We start from the raw sequence: 15,795 nt of genomic DNA, 5'->3' as shown, positions 1-15,795 counted from the left end.
AGCTGGTTTTTATTCCTCATTTGGACCTTTGAGTGAATAGGTGTAAGGAAACCCCCATCAGTGAAAATCAGCAACTAATCTACAATGCATAGTCTTGGAAAGTTGTTTGGGGAGTAGAGAGAAAAGACTTGAACCCAGGTCCTCCTACTCCCAAGACTGGCTCTCTATCAATGACACCATACAACCTGTGAACACAGAGTAATATGAAAAAAGATGACAAGTCTTTGGGTGCACTAATTCAACTGGCACCATCTCTACCTATGTGGGTCATTGTCTAGCCATGTCTCTCTCTCTCCTTTCCATGGGATGGCATGACAGATAAGCACAAGAAGAGCACAAAAGCATAGTAAAAGATACACTTTCACCCCTCTTTGTCTTTGTGCATTCTGCTCCCTGTGCCTGAAATATACTTCCTTCCCGTCTTTGTCCACTAAAGCTCTGATCAAACGCAGCCTCCCCCAGGAAGTCATCTCTGTTCCTCCCCTGTGCAAAATGACCTTCCCCACCGAACCCAGAGTCAGGAAGACCTGAGTTCAAATCTGGACTCAGATTATCTGAGTCTGAGTCTAGCAGTATGACCCTAAGCAAGTCACTTGACCTCTGTTTGCCTTAGCTCCTTAAGCATAAAGTGGGAACACTTAACCTTGCAGGGTCGTTGTAAGAATCAAATGAGATAGGGGCAGCTAGGTGGCACAGTAGATAGAGCACCGGCCCTGAAGTCAGGAGGACCTGAGTTCAAATCCAGGCTCAGACCAAACACTTGACACTTACTAGCTGTGTGACCCTGGGCAAGTCACTTAACCCTAATTGCCTAAAAAAAAAAAACCAAGAATCCAATGAGATAGCACAGGACCCGGCATGTAGTAGGCACAATATAATGCTAATCCCCTTCCCTTCTCTTCCTCCCATCAGGCCTTAGCCTATGGTTTTGTAACTCACTGGCACTTATTGCAAGGTACTACATATTACACTTCTCCATGTCTCTGTCTTTTAACAATAACTCAATTTTCCACAGCCCTTCAGAGTGTACAAAGGGCTTTCTGTAAAACAGCTAGACAAAGTATGAATAGTGTTTTCATTTTATAGATGAGAAAACTAAAGCTAAGAGACATTAAGTGACTTGCTCAGGATCACCAAACTAGCAAATACTGAAACTGGGATTTTAGCCAACTGGCCTCAACCCCAGTGTTCTTCCCCCTTACAATTAGTCAACAAGTGTTAAACAGTGCCAGGCACAGTGCTAAGCACTATTGTTCCAGTCATGTCTGACTATTCATGACCCTACTTGGGGTTTTCTTGGCAAAGATACTGGTGAGGTTTGCCATTTTCTTCTCCAGCTCATTTTACAGATAAGCAGACTGAGGCAAACAGGGTTAAATGACTTGCCCAGGGTCACACAGCTAGTAAGTATCTGAGGCCAAATCTGAACTCAAGTCTTCCTGACTTCAGGGCCAGTACACTATCCACTGGCAGAAATAGGCCATGCCTTCATGAGGCTCACATTCTAATCGGGAAGGAACCAAGTGAATAATTAAGTCCATGAAAGATACGCACAGAGTAGAGGAAGGGAACCTCATGGAGGAAGGTAACAGCAATGGAAGAAAGGCCTCTGCAGAAAGCAGGATTTGAGCTGAGCCTTGAAGGAAGCCAAAGAACCTAAGAGCCAGAAATGAGGAAAGAGATTATTCCAGGCATGGGGACAATCAGGGCAAAGGGACAGAGATGAGAGATGGAGAGTAGTCTGGGAGGAAGAGCATAATGTATAATTTCCCTGAGGGCAGGGCCTAGTTGGCACCACCACCAGCAGCACCCAGTACCCAGCAGGTCTTACAAGATCAACATCCAATACACGCATGCTTTTGATTTTTAGTACCCTAGAGGGTAAAACGTAGGTGTCACAGTAGAGCACCAAGCCTGGAGCCAGAAAGAATTCTCTTCCTGAGTTCAAATATGACTTCAGACACTTAGTTGTGTGACCCTAGGCAAGTCACTTAACTCCTTTTGCCTCAGTTTCCTCATCTGCAAAATGAGCTGGAGAAGGAAATGGCAAACCACTCCAGTATCTTTGCCAAGAAAACCCCAAATGGGGTCACGAAGAGTTGGACATGGCTTAAATGACTGAACAAAAGAAGATAAAATACCACCTCGTAACGGTTTCCCAGAAGAAACGACACTGTTAGGTTGGAGCCTCAAACACTACAGAGCAATCCAACTAAATCTTTAGAAAACATATTTGCCTGTAAAAAGTCAGGACTACAAAGTCTGTCTTAGCTTTACTTCTGACTCCGTGCTTCCATTAACCCTCCCTCCCCATCCCACCCCCTGTCTGCCTGTCTCTCCGTCCCTGTCTATGTCTCTGTCTATCTCTCCGTCTGTCTCTCTCTGTCCCTCTTTCTCCCCGTTGCCACCACCCTTAGCTAGGCCCTTATTATTAGTCCACTAGTTCACTAGGACAACTGTAACAGCTTTCTAAAAGGTCTTCCCTCCTCTGATCTCTCTCCCTTCTAGTCTATCCTTCACACTGCTGCCAGAATAAATTTCCTCAGGCACATACTTGGACATATCATTCCTCTTACTAAAAATCTTTAGAACCTCCTAATTGCCTCCAAAATAAAGTTCAGATCCCTTTGATCAGCATTCAAGGCCCTCTGAAATCTGGCTCCATCAGAAGTGCTTAATAAATGTCTTTTTCAATCTATTGCATTCCCCCCTTGGCTAGTCCAAGAGAACCCAAGCATGACTTAACAGTAAACACTGAGTCTGACTCAAACAGATTCTCATGAAGATCTAACACACAAAAAAGAAACAAGAAGTCTAATGTAGTTCATTCCCCAGTGGGCTCGAGGACTGCCTTCCTCCTGTAATGGGGAAAAGAGTTACCTCAGGGTAGGGGGTACAGACAGCTGGCTTGGGGGCTTGAGCTGATAGATCAGGAGACGGAGCTGGCAGGTCTGATACAGGTGAAGCTGCTGAGCTGCCATGGGACTTTTCTCCTGGAGGGGTCCTCAGGGAGAGCTGGTCAGGTCTTAAGCCATCTATCTCATCCACGAGCTCCTCAAGGCGCATTCCCAGCCGAAATATCTCTCCTTCCACTTCCCTGAAACAGGTCAAATTATGGTTATGTAGAAGAATGAAATCAGAAAGAGAAAGAGAGACAGAGAGAGAGAGATAGAAACAGAGACAGAGAGAGAAAGAGAGAGGAGACTGTTACATTCTAAAAGGGGAAGAAGATGCACTGGCTCAGGATTTTCTTCCCAATGCATTGTGGGAAATTCCCTAGACTACTGCAGTCACAGATAACATGACTACTGGATAAAAAGCTAGCCTCAAACTTAGGAAAACCTGAGTTCAAGTCCCTACCTTTGACATACATGGCTGCAGGATCCTGGGCAAGTCATTTGATCTTAATCTCTCAGTGTCCCAGGCTATCCTCTTAAGACTATAAGTGACAGAGAAGGTCTCGTATTGGTAGAGGGAGTTCCTTAAGCTGATGAAATCACAGCCCAATCCAAAACAAAAGAAAAAAGAACAACCTGTAGGGCAGACTCACCCCTGCAGAGAGAGGGACCTTGGACTAGATGCCTCTTAGCATGTATAAATCATAAAATCTATACTTAGGAGAAAAACTTAGTCTGACCTCATTTTACACATGAGGAAACTGAGACCCAGAGAAAGGAGAATGACTTGGCCCAAAGGCACAAAGTAAGTAAGTAGAAGGATGATCCCAAATTCAGTGCTCCTTACATGACTCTATGCTGGCTCTGCTTACTAAGGGGAGAAAAATCCTAGACATAGAAACATGAAGACTGACCCACCAGAAGGATAGAGATCTAATGGTCAGAAAGCAAATAAGCCAGGAAAACCCAGAGCCTCTGAGGGCGTAGTCTGGCAAGGAGCTGGGAGGTGGGGGCTGCCAGGGCACAGTGACTCCTTCCCAACAGGGACCCATCAGAACCCACTGCTTCCATTCATAAGTTCTCATATATGTAGCCAGAAAAGCAGACTGTCATTGGCTTTGGTTCTAGGCTGTTCGTTGGGCTGCCTAACTCTGTTTTAAGTGTTCCAGCCCAAGTAGCAAAAATCTACCTGTATCCTCACCAGCTAATGTGCAAGAGCAGAGGTGTTTTATGTTCACTGACACAGAACCTCAGACAGACAACAGCAGAACTACACGGTGTGCATTGGACAAATCTCTTTTTATATAGTTTGTATGAATCCTTCATAAGAACTCAATTAACACTATCTCTTGTTTCAGTCAGGGGTTTTCTGGAGCCAAATACCACTGGCTCACTAGATCTGATTGTTAAATTTTGAGCATAAGTATTTATACATTAAGAAATTAGCCAACAATACAAATCAAGGCCTGATGCAGAGGTTCACAAAGTGGACTCCTTGAAGTGATGAGGGGTCACCCCCTGGGAGTGTGGGAATGATCCAGGGAGGTGGTATTTTTTTTAGAAATGATATAAATTTCAAAAAAAAAAGTTACAGGGTTAAAGAAAGTAGATTTCCAGGGGGGCACTGAGTAATTTTTTTAAAAGGAGTTGGTAGGCCAAATAAGTTTGGGAACTCATTTGAACAACGCAGATTATACTTAAAAAGTGTGTCGTGTGTGCTTTTTTTTCCCCAGAGATCCAGTTGTTAAACATTTACCAGCACACCCCTAATTAGAGTTCTCTAGATCAGTAAGGGCACAGTTTCTCTTGTTTTACCATGGGTCTTGCTAACAAGAAAAAAAACCATCACAAAATCTTAGGGTTAGAAAGGAAACCCCCCCCCATACACACGTACATGCTCAAATAAACTCCAATGGCTCCCTGTTACTTCCAGTATCAAATAAAATCCTCTGTTTGCAATTTAAAGTTCTTCCCATCTAACTCTTTCCTACCTTTCCAGTCCCTATGCTTCACTCCTTTTCACGAATTCTGTGACCCAACAACACTGAACTACTTTCTGTCTCTCACACAAGACATTCCATCTTCTATCTCTGTCCATTTTCCCAGAATGTCTTCCATCCTTGGAATACATAATCTCAACTTCTTTGGCTTCTTTCAAGACCCAGCTCAAATTCCATGTTCTAGAGGGGGCTTTTCCCCCAGTTGATCTCTCTCAATTGTCAGTACCTTCCTCTCTCAGACTACCTTCCATCTGCTGTTTTAGTATATTTTGTATGTCACTAATTATTTACATGTTGTCTTTCTCATTAGAATGCGAGCCCCTTGAGGCAGGGATTATTTTGTGGTTCTCTGTATCCTTTACTGCTCAGCAGTGGCATATGGTACTTAATAGAACTTAATAATGCTTGTTGACTTGAAAAATAAGGCTCAGCAAGTTGGTGGTATATGACTGTGATGGTATAATACTGTGCTATATAAGAAATTACCAATAGGACAATTTCAGAAAAACCTGGAAAGACTTACATGAACTGATGCAGAGTGATATGAGCAGAACCAAGAGAACATTGTACATACTAATTGTTCATAACAACTGTAAATGACTTAGCTGTTCTGAAGGACAATTCTGAAGGACTTAAGATGAAAAATGCTGTCCACGTCCAGAGAAAGAACTGATGGAGTCAGTTTGAATATAGACTGAAGAACACTTTTGTTTTTACTTTATTTTTCTTGGGTTTTTTGGGAGGAGGGAAGTGTTTTCATTCATGATATGACTAATATGGAAATATGTTTTGTATGACCATACATGTATAAATATCAAATTGCTTGTCTTCTCAATGAGGTGGGAAGGGAGGAAGGCAGGGACAAAATCTGAACTCAAAATTAAAAAGAAAACAACAAATGTTAAAATTGTTTTTACACGTAATTGGGGAAAAAATAAAACTTTTTTTTTAAGAAAGAAAACAGGGCCCAGGGAGGAGAAGTTACATGATTTGACCAAGTCACATAGGTAATAATCATGAGAGGCAGAATTTGAACTCAGAGCCTGTAACACTGATACTGGTTGCAGATTCATTTAACCTCTCAGTGCTCCACTTACATTGTTAGAGAGAGTTCCTCCTGACGAGCTCCTCATACTGATGGAATTATAGGCCTAGAACTTACCCACATTAGCTCACTTTTCTTATTAATACTGAGTCATATAATCTTAATGTATCAAATACTTTAAAAGGATGAAAGTGTATCACTTTTTAAATATTCCACAAACTGGATTTTCTACTAAATGGATCAGGCTTCCTGTGCCACTTACTTTCCATGTTACCAACGCCCTCCCAGTTGATTATTCTGAATCACTGAAGATTAACTGCAATTTCCCTAGAACATAATTCCAAGAACTTTGGGGGCAATTTTAGGGATAAAATCCTGGCCGTGCAGATGTCATCCTGTCAGGCAATGGGTTCCCTTTCCTAACACATACCTGTTAGGATCAAATTCACCAGGAAGCACCTCAGATTCCTGGACTGTTGCACACGTCTGTGCTCTCCTCGTGCCCAGAGAAAGGATTTCTCCAAAGCATCCTGTTCTTCTTTCAGCCTCCAAAACTCCTGGAATAAAAAGAACATAGAGAGGTATGAACTTCCAGAGGCCATGGGAGCCCACAGAGTCACAGGTGAGTAGTATATGTCCCAGCAGTTAACACAGAGCTTAATATCCCCATGAGATTAATTTAGGGATAGGCAACTTGTAACAGCACAGGAAAGTGGGTTAGTCTCTAGCTTTGGGGCCTGGGATACCTGGGTTTAAATCCCATGTCTGATAGCTGGATTAATTTCACATTTCTCCCCATCATTCATTATACATTCTCCCTGCATTGCATTATTATTATATTATATATAATGTTACATATTATAATTATTACATTATATACATTATGCTCTTCTCCACAAACCAGTTTCCATCTCTAATCTCTCTGCTCTAGCACAGGCCTGTAACATACTCCCTCCAACTTGGAAATTCCCTAACTTCTTTCAAGGATCTGTTCCAGTGCTACCTTCTATACTAGGCCTTCCCTGATTCCCCTAGTTTAAGTTACTCTGTGTGTGTGTATTTTATATTTACTTCTCCATGTACACATAAGTCTCCTCACACCCCTGTGCCCACAAAGAAACTGTAAAATGCCTGAAGGCAAGAACTCTTTAGTTTTTGCCTTAGTATTCCAACACCAACCACATAGTGTTTGGAACATAGTAGGCATTTAATAATTTCATGTTGAATTTAATTGAGGTTGTCATTATTACCAAAAGTTAAAAATAAAAGGCCAGAACATGACATTACTAAGACTATTCTTAGCTTCTTTGATAAAATACCAGCCAAGCCAGTCAAATGTCAGCTAACTGGCAACCCTGAACGCAAATCAATTTTCAGTAGTATGAAGACTAGTTATAGATGTTATTCTATGCACCCGGTTGGATTTTCCAAGTTGGCACAAGTGAGTCTAGCTCCTTTATGAGGGTCAGCATGTACATTCCCCCTAGAACTCCCACTCAGCACAGGCTCTCTCTCACCACTTGAGATTTGGAGCTATTTCCCCTTCCGACCACCTCCTTTAATCCTCATCCTCATTTTCTGGAACCAGGAACTGAGAATTTTTGGTTCCCACTTCTGAAAGGTTGTAACCCCATGGCTTGAGGCCAGTCATGATACAGCTTAGGGCATAGGAGGAGGGAATATGCACAACTACAGAACAGCCTGATGCCACATAATTTGAAGATGACTTGGGCACTTAACTGCTTCCTGAAAGCTACTGTTGTGGTCCTCAAAGCCTTGGTAGGTAGGCCGGCTCTCTGGCCTTAGCTTTCCTTATTTTGACTCTTACCTGGCCACTGACTTATGAAGATACACACACACACACACACACACACACACACACACACACGAATATATACTCACAGTTTGTACATATATTCACATATATGGCCACTGACTTATGATGATTTATGTATTTATATTTAATATAACTGATGTGTATATAGATATATTTATATAGAAATATACATATAAATATATATAACACATATATAAATGCAATTTTATATCCATATTATTTGCATATAAATATAACTTTATATTTATAGACAATTGCTATATTTGTAGTGAAACATTTGTATTGATTTTAGTTATAATGTTTTATTTATATTTCTATTATTTTTGTTTGTGATATTTCTATTATTTTATTTATTGATATTTTATATTATTTTGTTGATTTGTTAATTATATGCATTTGTTAATATGTAAATATTGAAAAACATAAGTATATCATATGTCTGATATGTGAGTTTATATAAATTGGTGTATATTATATATAATTTATATCTAAGTGTAAAATTACATTTATATATTATAATAAACTAGAGGGGCAAGGGTGAGGTAAAGGCTAATTATAAATATAATAATAACAATAAATACACATATAAGACACGTATAAATACACATATATAACTCAGATTCTATAGAAAAATCCTGAAGTGAACAGAGCAGTGGCTAGTGGTACCTTGAGCTGATCCTGAGGTGCCAACCTTCCTTCTTGGACCAGTCCTTCAAAAGATTTCACCTGGAGCAAGGAAAAAATCACGTGCATCATTAGCCAATAGCTCTCAAAGATTACTCAGGGTGACAGCCTTGACCTCATCCTTTTCAAATGTTGGTTCTTAACCTCAGGGCCCCGTGCACAGTGTGTGTTCAGAGCAGGTCGTTTCCTGACTCTATTCCCTTATGTCTGTCCTCATGACATTGGGAAGCAGGCTGCTATTGGGGAAGAGGGGCACAGAAGGAATCCCCCTGGGCCTTTCTCAGGCAACTAAAGACAGCTCGGTGGGTGTGTAGGATCCTTTTTGAACCAAATTGAGTTTATTGTCATGTCTCTATGAAGGTTTTGGTGCCCTGGGGATCCTCTGGGTGAATTCCACAAAACCTCTAGGTCTTTGTTAATTCTGATCACTTGATTTTGTTTGCGGCTCATTAGAAAGAGCCCTAGATTTGTAGCCAAAAGATCTGAGGGAAAGCCTGGCTCTACTGCTAACTTCTTGTGAGACCTTAGGCAAAGCATGGCACCTCTGACAGCCTCAGTTTCCTCTTCTGTAAAATGAGGGGCTTAGACTACATCATCTCTAAGGTCCTTTCCAGCTCTAAAATCCTATGATACTATACTTTTTGAAAGGTAAGTTCTTTGATGGGAGAAACTGTTAAGTTTGATTTTTCAGGAACAAAAAAGAGCTAGAAAATTTAAAAAAATACCAGGGCTGTGAGCCAAGAGCCCGCTCCAGCTCTACAATTATCTGTGTGACCTTCAACAAGTCACTTCATTTCTTTTGGACTCAGTTTTCCTATCTGTCAAATTAAAGGATCAATTCAACCGATCTCTGAGGTTCCTCTGAATATTCCATAATTCTATAGAGTTTTTACATCTTAACTATCTTATTTTATTAAATATTTTTAAATTTACATATTAATTTTTTCATGAGTTTTATGAATGACTCTTGTTTTTAAATCACAGTCACTTCTGGATCTAGTCCCCCTGTTCGCCCACCCCTAAAATTACACACTTTGTGGCAATACAGAAAAAACAGTTAAGTGGAAAAAAAAAACCAACACACCAACCATGTCTGATAATGTAGGCAAGCTTCTGCCCCTACATGTAGTCCCTCACCTTTCAGCTATTATAATTCTCAGAGTTCAGATCACTTTTCATATTCTTTAGTTTGTTTATTTATGTTCATCTAACCTAGAGGAGAGAAAACCGATGGGAAATTTTATGATGGTGTGTAAAAATGACATGGGACTCTGAGAAAGGATGATAAGTTACTATTCCCCATCTCTAATGAGACCCCAACAAGAACAGGTGAGCTTGAATGACAACATGAAGACTTAGATTGAGGGGTGTGCTGGAGCCAGCTCTAACCTGTTTACGAGACTGTTAAATTTTCAGCGTGAGTGTTTTTATCTCAGAAATTGGCATTCACTACAAATCAGGATTTGATTTATTGTTGACTGTCCAGACTTAAGAAAGTGTTAACAATGCCGATTAAGCATAAAGTATACTTGCATACATTTCCCCCTTGTTTTTAAACATTTACCAAGTGCATCCCTTTTCAGATTAGATATAAGAAAGAAATTCCAGATATCAAATCCAGATATAAATGTCCTAGTCAGTAATCCCTCCTTCTGTGGTCTCCCTCTTTCTGAGACAGTTGGGATCTAGCCCTTCATGGGGGAAGGGGAGGAAATGGCATCTGGAAGTTCTAGAATTTGAACATTTCTGCCTTTGCTTTTGTTTTAAGCTCCTCTGTCCTTTCTGCACACACTGCATAGCTGGGACTTGGCTCACCTGTGCTAGGAACCTGACCACCTCGTTGGCCAGTGTCTGGGTCAGACGATCTCCTAGGGATGGCTCTAGCGTAGATGTACCATTGCTTTCTGTCAGTGGGCCGGGGTATGCGGCAGCAGGGGATGGAATCAGATCACCTTGAGTTGCTGATAGCTCTGGAATAGATCAATGTTGAGAGTCAAGTTCAAGGATGGAGTCTAACAGTGGCCCTTTCCATGGCAGAAACACAAACCGAAAGGCCCAACAGGCCCAGAACCTCCACAAGACCCCACTGACTACTTGAAACAGGAATGGGGGCTGAGGGAAGTGTCCTGTTCCTCCTCTATTCCCAGAGGCCAATAGTCATGGAAAATCCAAGGGACCCTAAAGCCCAGTACCCAACAGGTTTTTAAGTTGCAGGGCCCAATGGGCCTCAGCTATTCCTATCAATGCCATTGGGCTGGTCATATTAGAAACTTACAATGATATCATGCATAAAAACATAAAACAGACTTTAGTCCTATGTAATGATGGTGGTAGAATGATAGAAAAGGAAATTAGGTGATGAAGCAGAAAAGCAGTGGGGCTGGAGCCAGGAAGACCCAAATTCAAGTCTAGCCTCAGACACTTATTAGCTGTGTGATGTTGGTCAAGTCATTTAACCTTTATCTGTCTCAGTTTCCTCAGCTGTAAAATAGGGATAATAATTACACTTACCTCCTAGGGCTGTTATGAGGATCAAATGAGATAATATTTGTAAAAGTGCCTGGTATATAGTAGGCACTATATAAATGGTAGCTATTATTATTACTGCCATTATTAAGAATGCTAAGAAGCATGGTTTTCAGTTCCTTTAAGAAGCATTTTCTTAACTTTTGTACTCTAAATGTCAGATTTCTGTCCAATGACACAAGTTGATAGAGTTCCTTAAAAATATGACTCATATGTCTATGTATTTTAAGGATTACAAAGTGCCTTCCTTCCAACAACCCCTAGACCTAGTACCTATTATTATTCTACCCATTTTATAGATGTGTTAACTGGGACCCAGGGCAATCAATGACTTGTCTAGTGTCACATAGGTAGTAAGCGCTGGAGCTAGAAATCAAACCAAAGTCTCTTTGAACTGCAAAGGCCAGGTCCCAATACCACACATGTAGAGCACTATACTAGGCACCTGGGAGAAGGGTCATAGCCAAGGATTCAGAGATATCAACACAGTCCCACTCATCAGGGATCTTCTATTTTAGGACACCTTTCCCAGGTGGATGGGTCCTGTATGCAAATAATTACAATGCAATTGGTGAGCAAATTAAAATGCAGCAAAATCCAAAAAGAATATGAGAGTCCATGAAAAAAGAAATAGGTTCCCCTTCATTTCCATGGGTTTCCCTTCATTGGAAGCCTTCAAACAAAAGCTAGATGACCATTTGTCAGGTATGTTGCATGGGGAAGTCTTATTTTGGTATGAGTTAAACAAGATGGCCTCTGAAGTCTTCTGACTCTGAGATTCTGTGACGAGGAGGGCTTATCATGGAGCTAATATGAGATTTCATTGACTAAGTTAATAATAATAATAACAGTAATAATGGCTAGCATTTATATAACACTTTAAGGTTTGCAAAATGCTTTACAAATATCTCATTTATCCTCACAATAATTCTGGGAGGTAGGTTCCATTAATATACCTGTTTTGCAGTTGAGGAAACTGAGGCAGACAGCAGTTAAGTGACTTGCCCGGGGCCACACAGCTAGTGTGACACAGTCTGAGGCTGAATTTAAACGCAGATCTTCCTCACACCAGGCCTGGCACTCTATCCACTGTGCCACCTAGCTTCCCCAGAGGAATTACAGGGAGTTATAAATGGAAGACCTTGGTTTGAATTTGTGTGACCATAGGCAAGTTACTTTCCATATTTGGGCCTCAGTTTCTTTTTCTGTTAAATAATGGGCCTGGGAAAAAATAATCTCTCTCAGGTCCTTCAAGTTCTAAGTTCTATGAACCTATTAGCAGCAGAAAAGTAATTGTAATGGTATGTCACCAAGTCTGACCAAGGTCTTTGGGACTTCGGGGCCTCCTTCCTATTTTTGTGTGCCTTTAGCCCTTTCAGTGGCATCTTCTTTGTCAGATATGGAGCCTCTTCCCCTCATGACAATTCTTACTACTAGATGGATAATAGGGACATTGAGGGACAATGCAATGCAGTTAAGAATGTTAGCTTCTATAGTTCTGCCTTTTCCTCCTCCCAAACTCACCTGGGTTCAACAAAGTCTGTGATCCAGCGTTGGTGGTTGATTGCCATTCTGCCATCCTAGCCTGGGGAATGGTGAAGGACATGACCTTGGTCCCAAGGGGCATGGATCCCATATGAACACCATGGCTGGGCTTGGGCGGGTCAGAGTACAAGTTTACCTGTGAAGAAGATAGGAAGATAAGTTATATCTGGGAGAACTTAAGATCAGCAAAGGAAGCAGAAATCCAAAGGGAAATAAATGACGGCCATGTCATACATACTGGTAGTCTTAAATAACTGATTAACCCTGAAAATGGGGAGCAGCACATAACGCCATGCCTCTGGGATCAGAAGGAAAAGGAGTGCAGTGCCAAGGAAAGGACACTAGGTGGAGGCAGAAGACCAGCACTTGAATTCTGTCTCTGCTGTCAACTCGCTGGAATTAATTCCTAATGAGTTACTAATCATGAATTCATTAAAGGATCTTGGGACATCCTCTTAACCTTTCTGAGCCTCAGTTTCCTTATCTTTAAGACTTATTTCCAAGTCTCCTTATAACTAACACTCTGACCTTTTGAATACATAAGCTTGATTTTCCAAGGAAGAAAGAAGATGGGGTTTGGGCAAACCATTTTCCCCGTCTGAATCTCAGTTTCCCCATCTATAAAATGGGGTGGTATCTATTTAAAATGCCTACTTCCTAGGTCACTTCTGAGGAACATTGTTGTTGTTATTGCTCAGTTGTTGTCAGTCCTATTCTTTGTGACCTCATGGACCAGAGCACTCCAGGCCCTTCTACCCCCCACTATCTCTTGAAGTCTAAGTTCATGTTCATTGTTTCCATGACACTATCTCTCCATCTCATCCTCTGCTGCCCCTTTTTCCTTTTACCTTCAATCTTTGCCAACATCAAGGTTTGTTGTTTTGTTTTTTTTAATAATGATTCCTGTCTCCTCATTATGTGGCCAAAGTATTTAAACTTCAACTTCAGTATTTGACCTTGCAGTGAATAGCTTGAATTTCTGAATATCGACTGATTTGATCCCCTTGCTCTCCAAGGGACTCCCAAAAGTCTTCTCCAGCACCATAATTCAAAAAAGTCTATTCTATGGTGCTCAACTTTCCCTACAATCCAACCCTCACATACATCACTACTAGAAAAATCATGGCATTGACTACATGGACTTTTGTCAGCAAGGAGATATAAAGACCAAATGAGATGGAGAAATGCCGTGGTATAATGATTGAGTCAGGATGACCTAGATTCAAACTTTGCCTCCAATACTTATTGTCTGACCATACACAAGTCATTTCCCTTCTCCGTAGCTCAGTTTCTTCATCTATACAATGGCATAATATCTACCTCAAAGAGCCATTGTATATCTCAGCTTTATAAACCTTTAGACACTATATAAAAGCATTTATTATCATTATTGTTCTTAATGGCTATAAAGTACTTTGTAAACCGTCAGGTACAATATAAAAAGTTAGCTAGCATCGCCATCAATATATGAGGAGCTTCCATATGATAATGTAACTGCTTTTTTTCCCCTCAAGCATAGTAAAGCTTAGATATCAAAACTAATGCTGTTGCCTTCAAACTGTTCCTCTTGGGAACCTATACACTTATTCCAAAGTGGCTACCATTGCTCAAGACATTGGGGAACTCTTCTTTGGAAATGACCTTTACAGCCCATGACAACCTTGAATGGCCCAAATGATGTCCCATCTTCCCACTTTGAGGGTCGATCTAATCCTGAGAATCAGCCAAAAGGCATTCACAATAGCATCAGGGGAATGAGGTAAGTAATTTACCTTGGGCTGTGTCACATAAGGCCTAAAACAGGGTAGCAAAAAATAATAGGCCTACCATGCTGCATGTGTCAATTGGATTTAAAAGCAGCCCTCAAAGATGAGTCCAGATGTGTTTGGAGCAATAGTATCCCCGCTGAGATAAACATTTGTTGTTCGGTCATTTTTCAGTTGTGTCTACCTGTTCCTGACTCCATTTGGGGTTTCCTTGGCAAAGATACTGGAGTGGTTTTCCATTTCCTTCTCCAGCTCATTTTACAGATGAGCAAACTGAGGCAAACAAGGTTAAGTGACTTGCCCAGGGTCACACAGCTAGTAAGTATCTGAGGCCTGATTTGAACTCAGGAAGATGTGTCTTCTTGACTCCAGGCTCAGCACTCCATCTACTGTACCACTTTGCTGCTCTATGAAAATAAGCACAGAGCTTACCAAGAAGACTGCTTGAAGAAGATACTCCTTTGGATACATAAATTCTGGACCCTAAGATTGGAACCAGCAAGGGCCTGATATTTCATCCAGACCAGCTCCCTTGTTGTACAGATATACATTGTACAGATGGGGAAGCTGGAAGCCAAACATATGACTTGTCCAAAGCCATGCAGGTGGCAGGACCAGGACTTAAATCCAGGTCTTCCAACTGCAAATCCAGTACTCTTTTCAAAGCACCATATTCATCTGTTTGTTCAAAAACAAACCCCAAAGGGACCAGTCTTTTTGCTTGTCTACCTGTGTCAGGACACGGACCATAGACTTTGGACCCGCTTTGCTAATGTTGAGGAAGGGAGCACCCCACAAAGGCAGCCTGTCTTGTGGCAGAGGCCCTGTTTAAGCTTCTCTTCACGTTCCTCTGGAAAGCCTATTCCAAAGTGGTATAGATCATTAGAGCTGCTTGGCTCCCCTCTCACTCCCCCTTTGTGGGGCCTGATGGAGAACAAAGCTGGATTTTAATAATCTCCTCCGCCATCTGTTCACCCTCCCTCTTTCTGTGAGACCAGTCGCCCCACACTTCTTCTGGTGATCCTGGGCTACCCAAGGGGCAGTTCCCGCTGCAAAGCTTTGTCTTCTCTATTTGTGGTAACACGAATCTCTAGGGATTCTGAATAGGATAGAGGAGAGGGATGTGGGACTGGAGGATGTGGGGCCCTGGACCATTTCTTCAGCATCCCTTATCCTTGTGCTCCTTTAGTCCTGTGCTAAGCAAGGAGAAGGAAGTGTCTCCCTCTCTTCTCCAGCCCCACCATGCTGATGTAAAGAATCTGGGAAGTGACTAACAAATTGTACAGAAACCAGGGCTCTTCAGTCCCCCATCCCCCATCCCTTGTCTGGTTCATCAAAAAGAAAGGCTTCATGTGGAAGAGAAAAAAAACACACTGGATTCAAATGAAAAGAATTAAAAGGGGGAGAGGTAGAGGTGTGGGGGAGAGATCTGAGGAGCTCACACATCTGTGTTCCTGAACAGCTGCCTCCTTTTGAAAGTGGGACTCACTAGTGG

At 41.5% G+C, this 15,795-nt stretch overlaps 1 protein-coding gene across 1 annotated transcript in view; it reads right to left on the bottom strand.

Annotated features, from left to right (window-relative positions):
* AKNA (AT-hook transcription factor) overlaps positions 1-15,795 on the bottom strand; it is a 72,269-nt gene that overhangs the window by 31,979 nt on the left and 24,495 nt on the right. Inside the window, 6 exon segments of the mRNA XM_078150184.1 lie at positions 2,881-3,097; positions 6,373-6,415; positions 6,418-6,499; positions 8,446-8,505; positions 10,279-10,433; positions 12,514-12,670. Of these exon segments, the coding sequence (XP_078006310.1) occupies positions 2,881-3,097; positions 6,373-6,415; positions 6,418-6,499; positions 8,446-8,505; positions 10,279-10,433; positions 12,514-12,670 (714 nt within the window).

This window comes from Phascolarctos cinereus, unplaced genomic scaffold (assembly GCF_003287225.1).
Source record: "Phascolarctos cinereus isolate Bilbo 61053 unplaced genomic scaffold, phaCin_HiC Scaffold_2;HRSCAF=192, whole genome shotgun sequence".
Taxonomy (NCBI): Eukaryota; Metazoa; Chordata; class Mammalia; order Diprotodontia; family Phascolarctidae; genus Phascolarctos; species Phascolarctos cinereus.
Note: the sequence above shows the minus strand (reverse complement) of the source record. Positions and strands in the feature narration are given on the sequence as shown.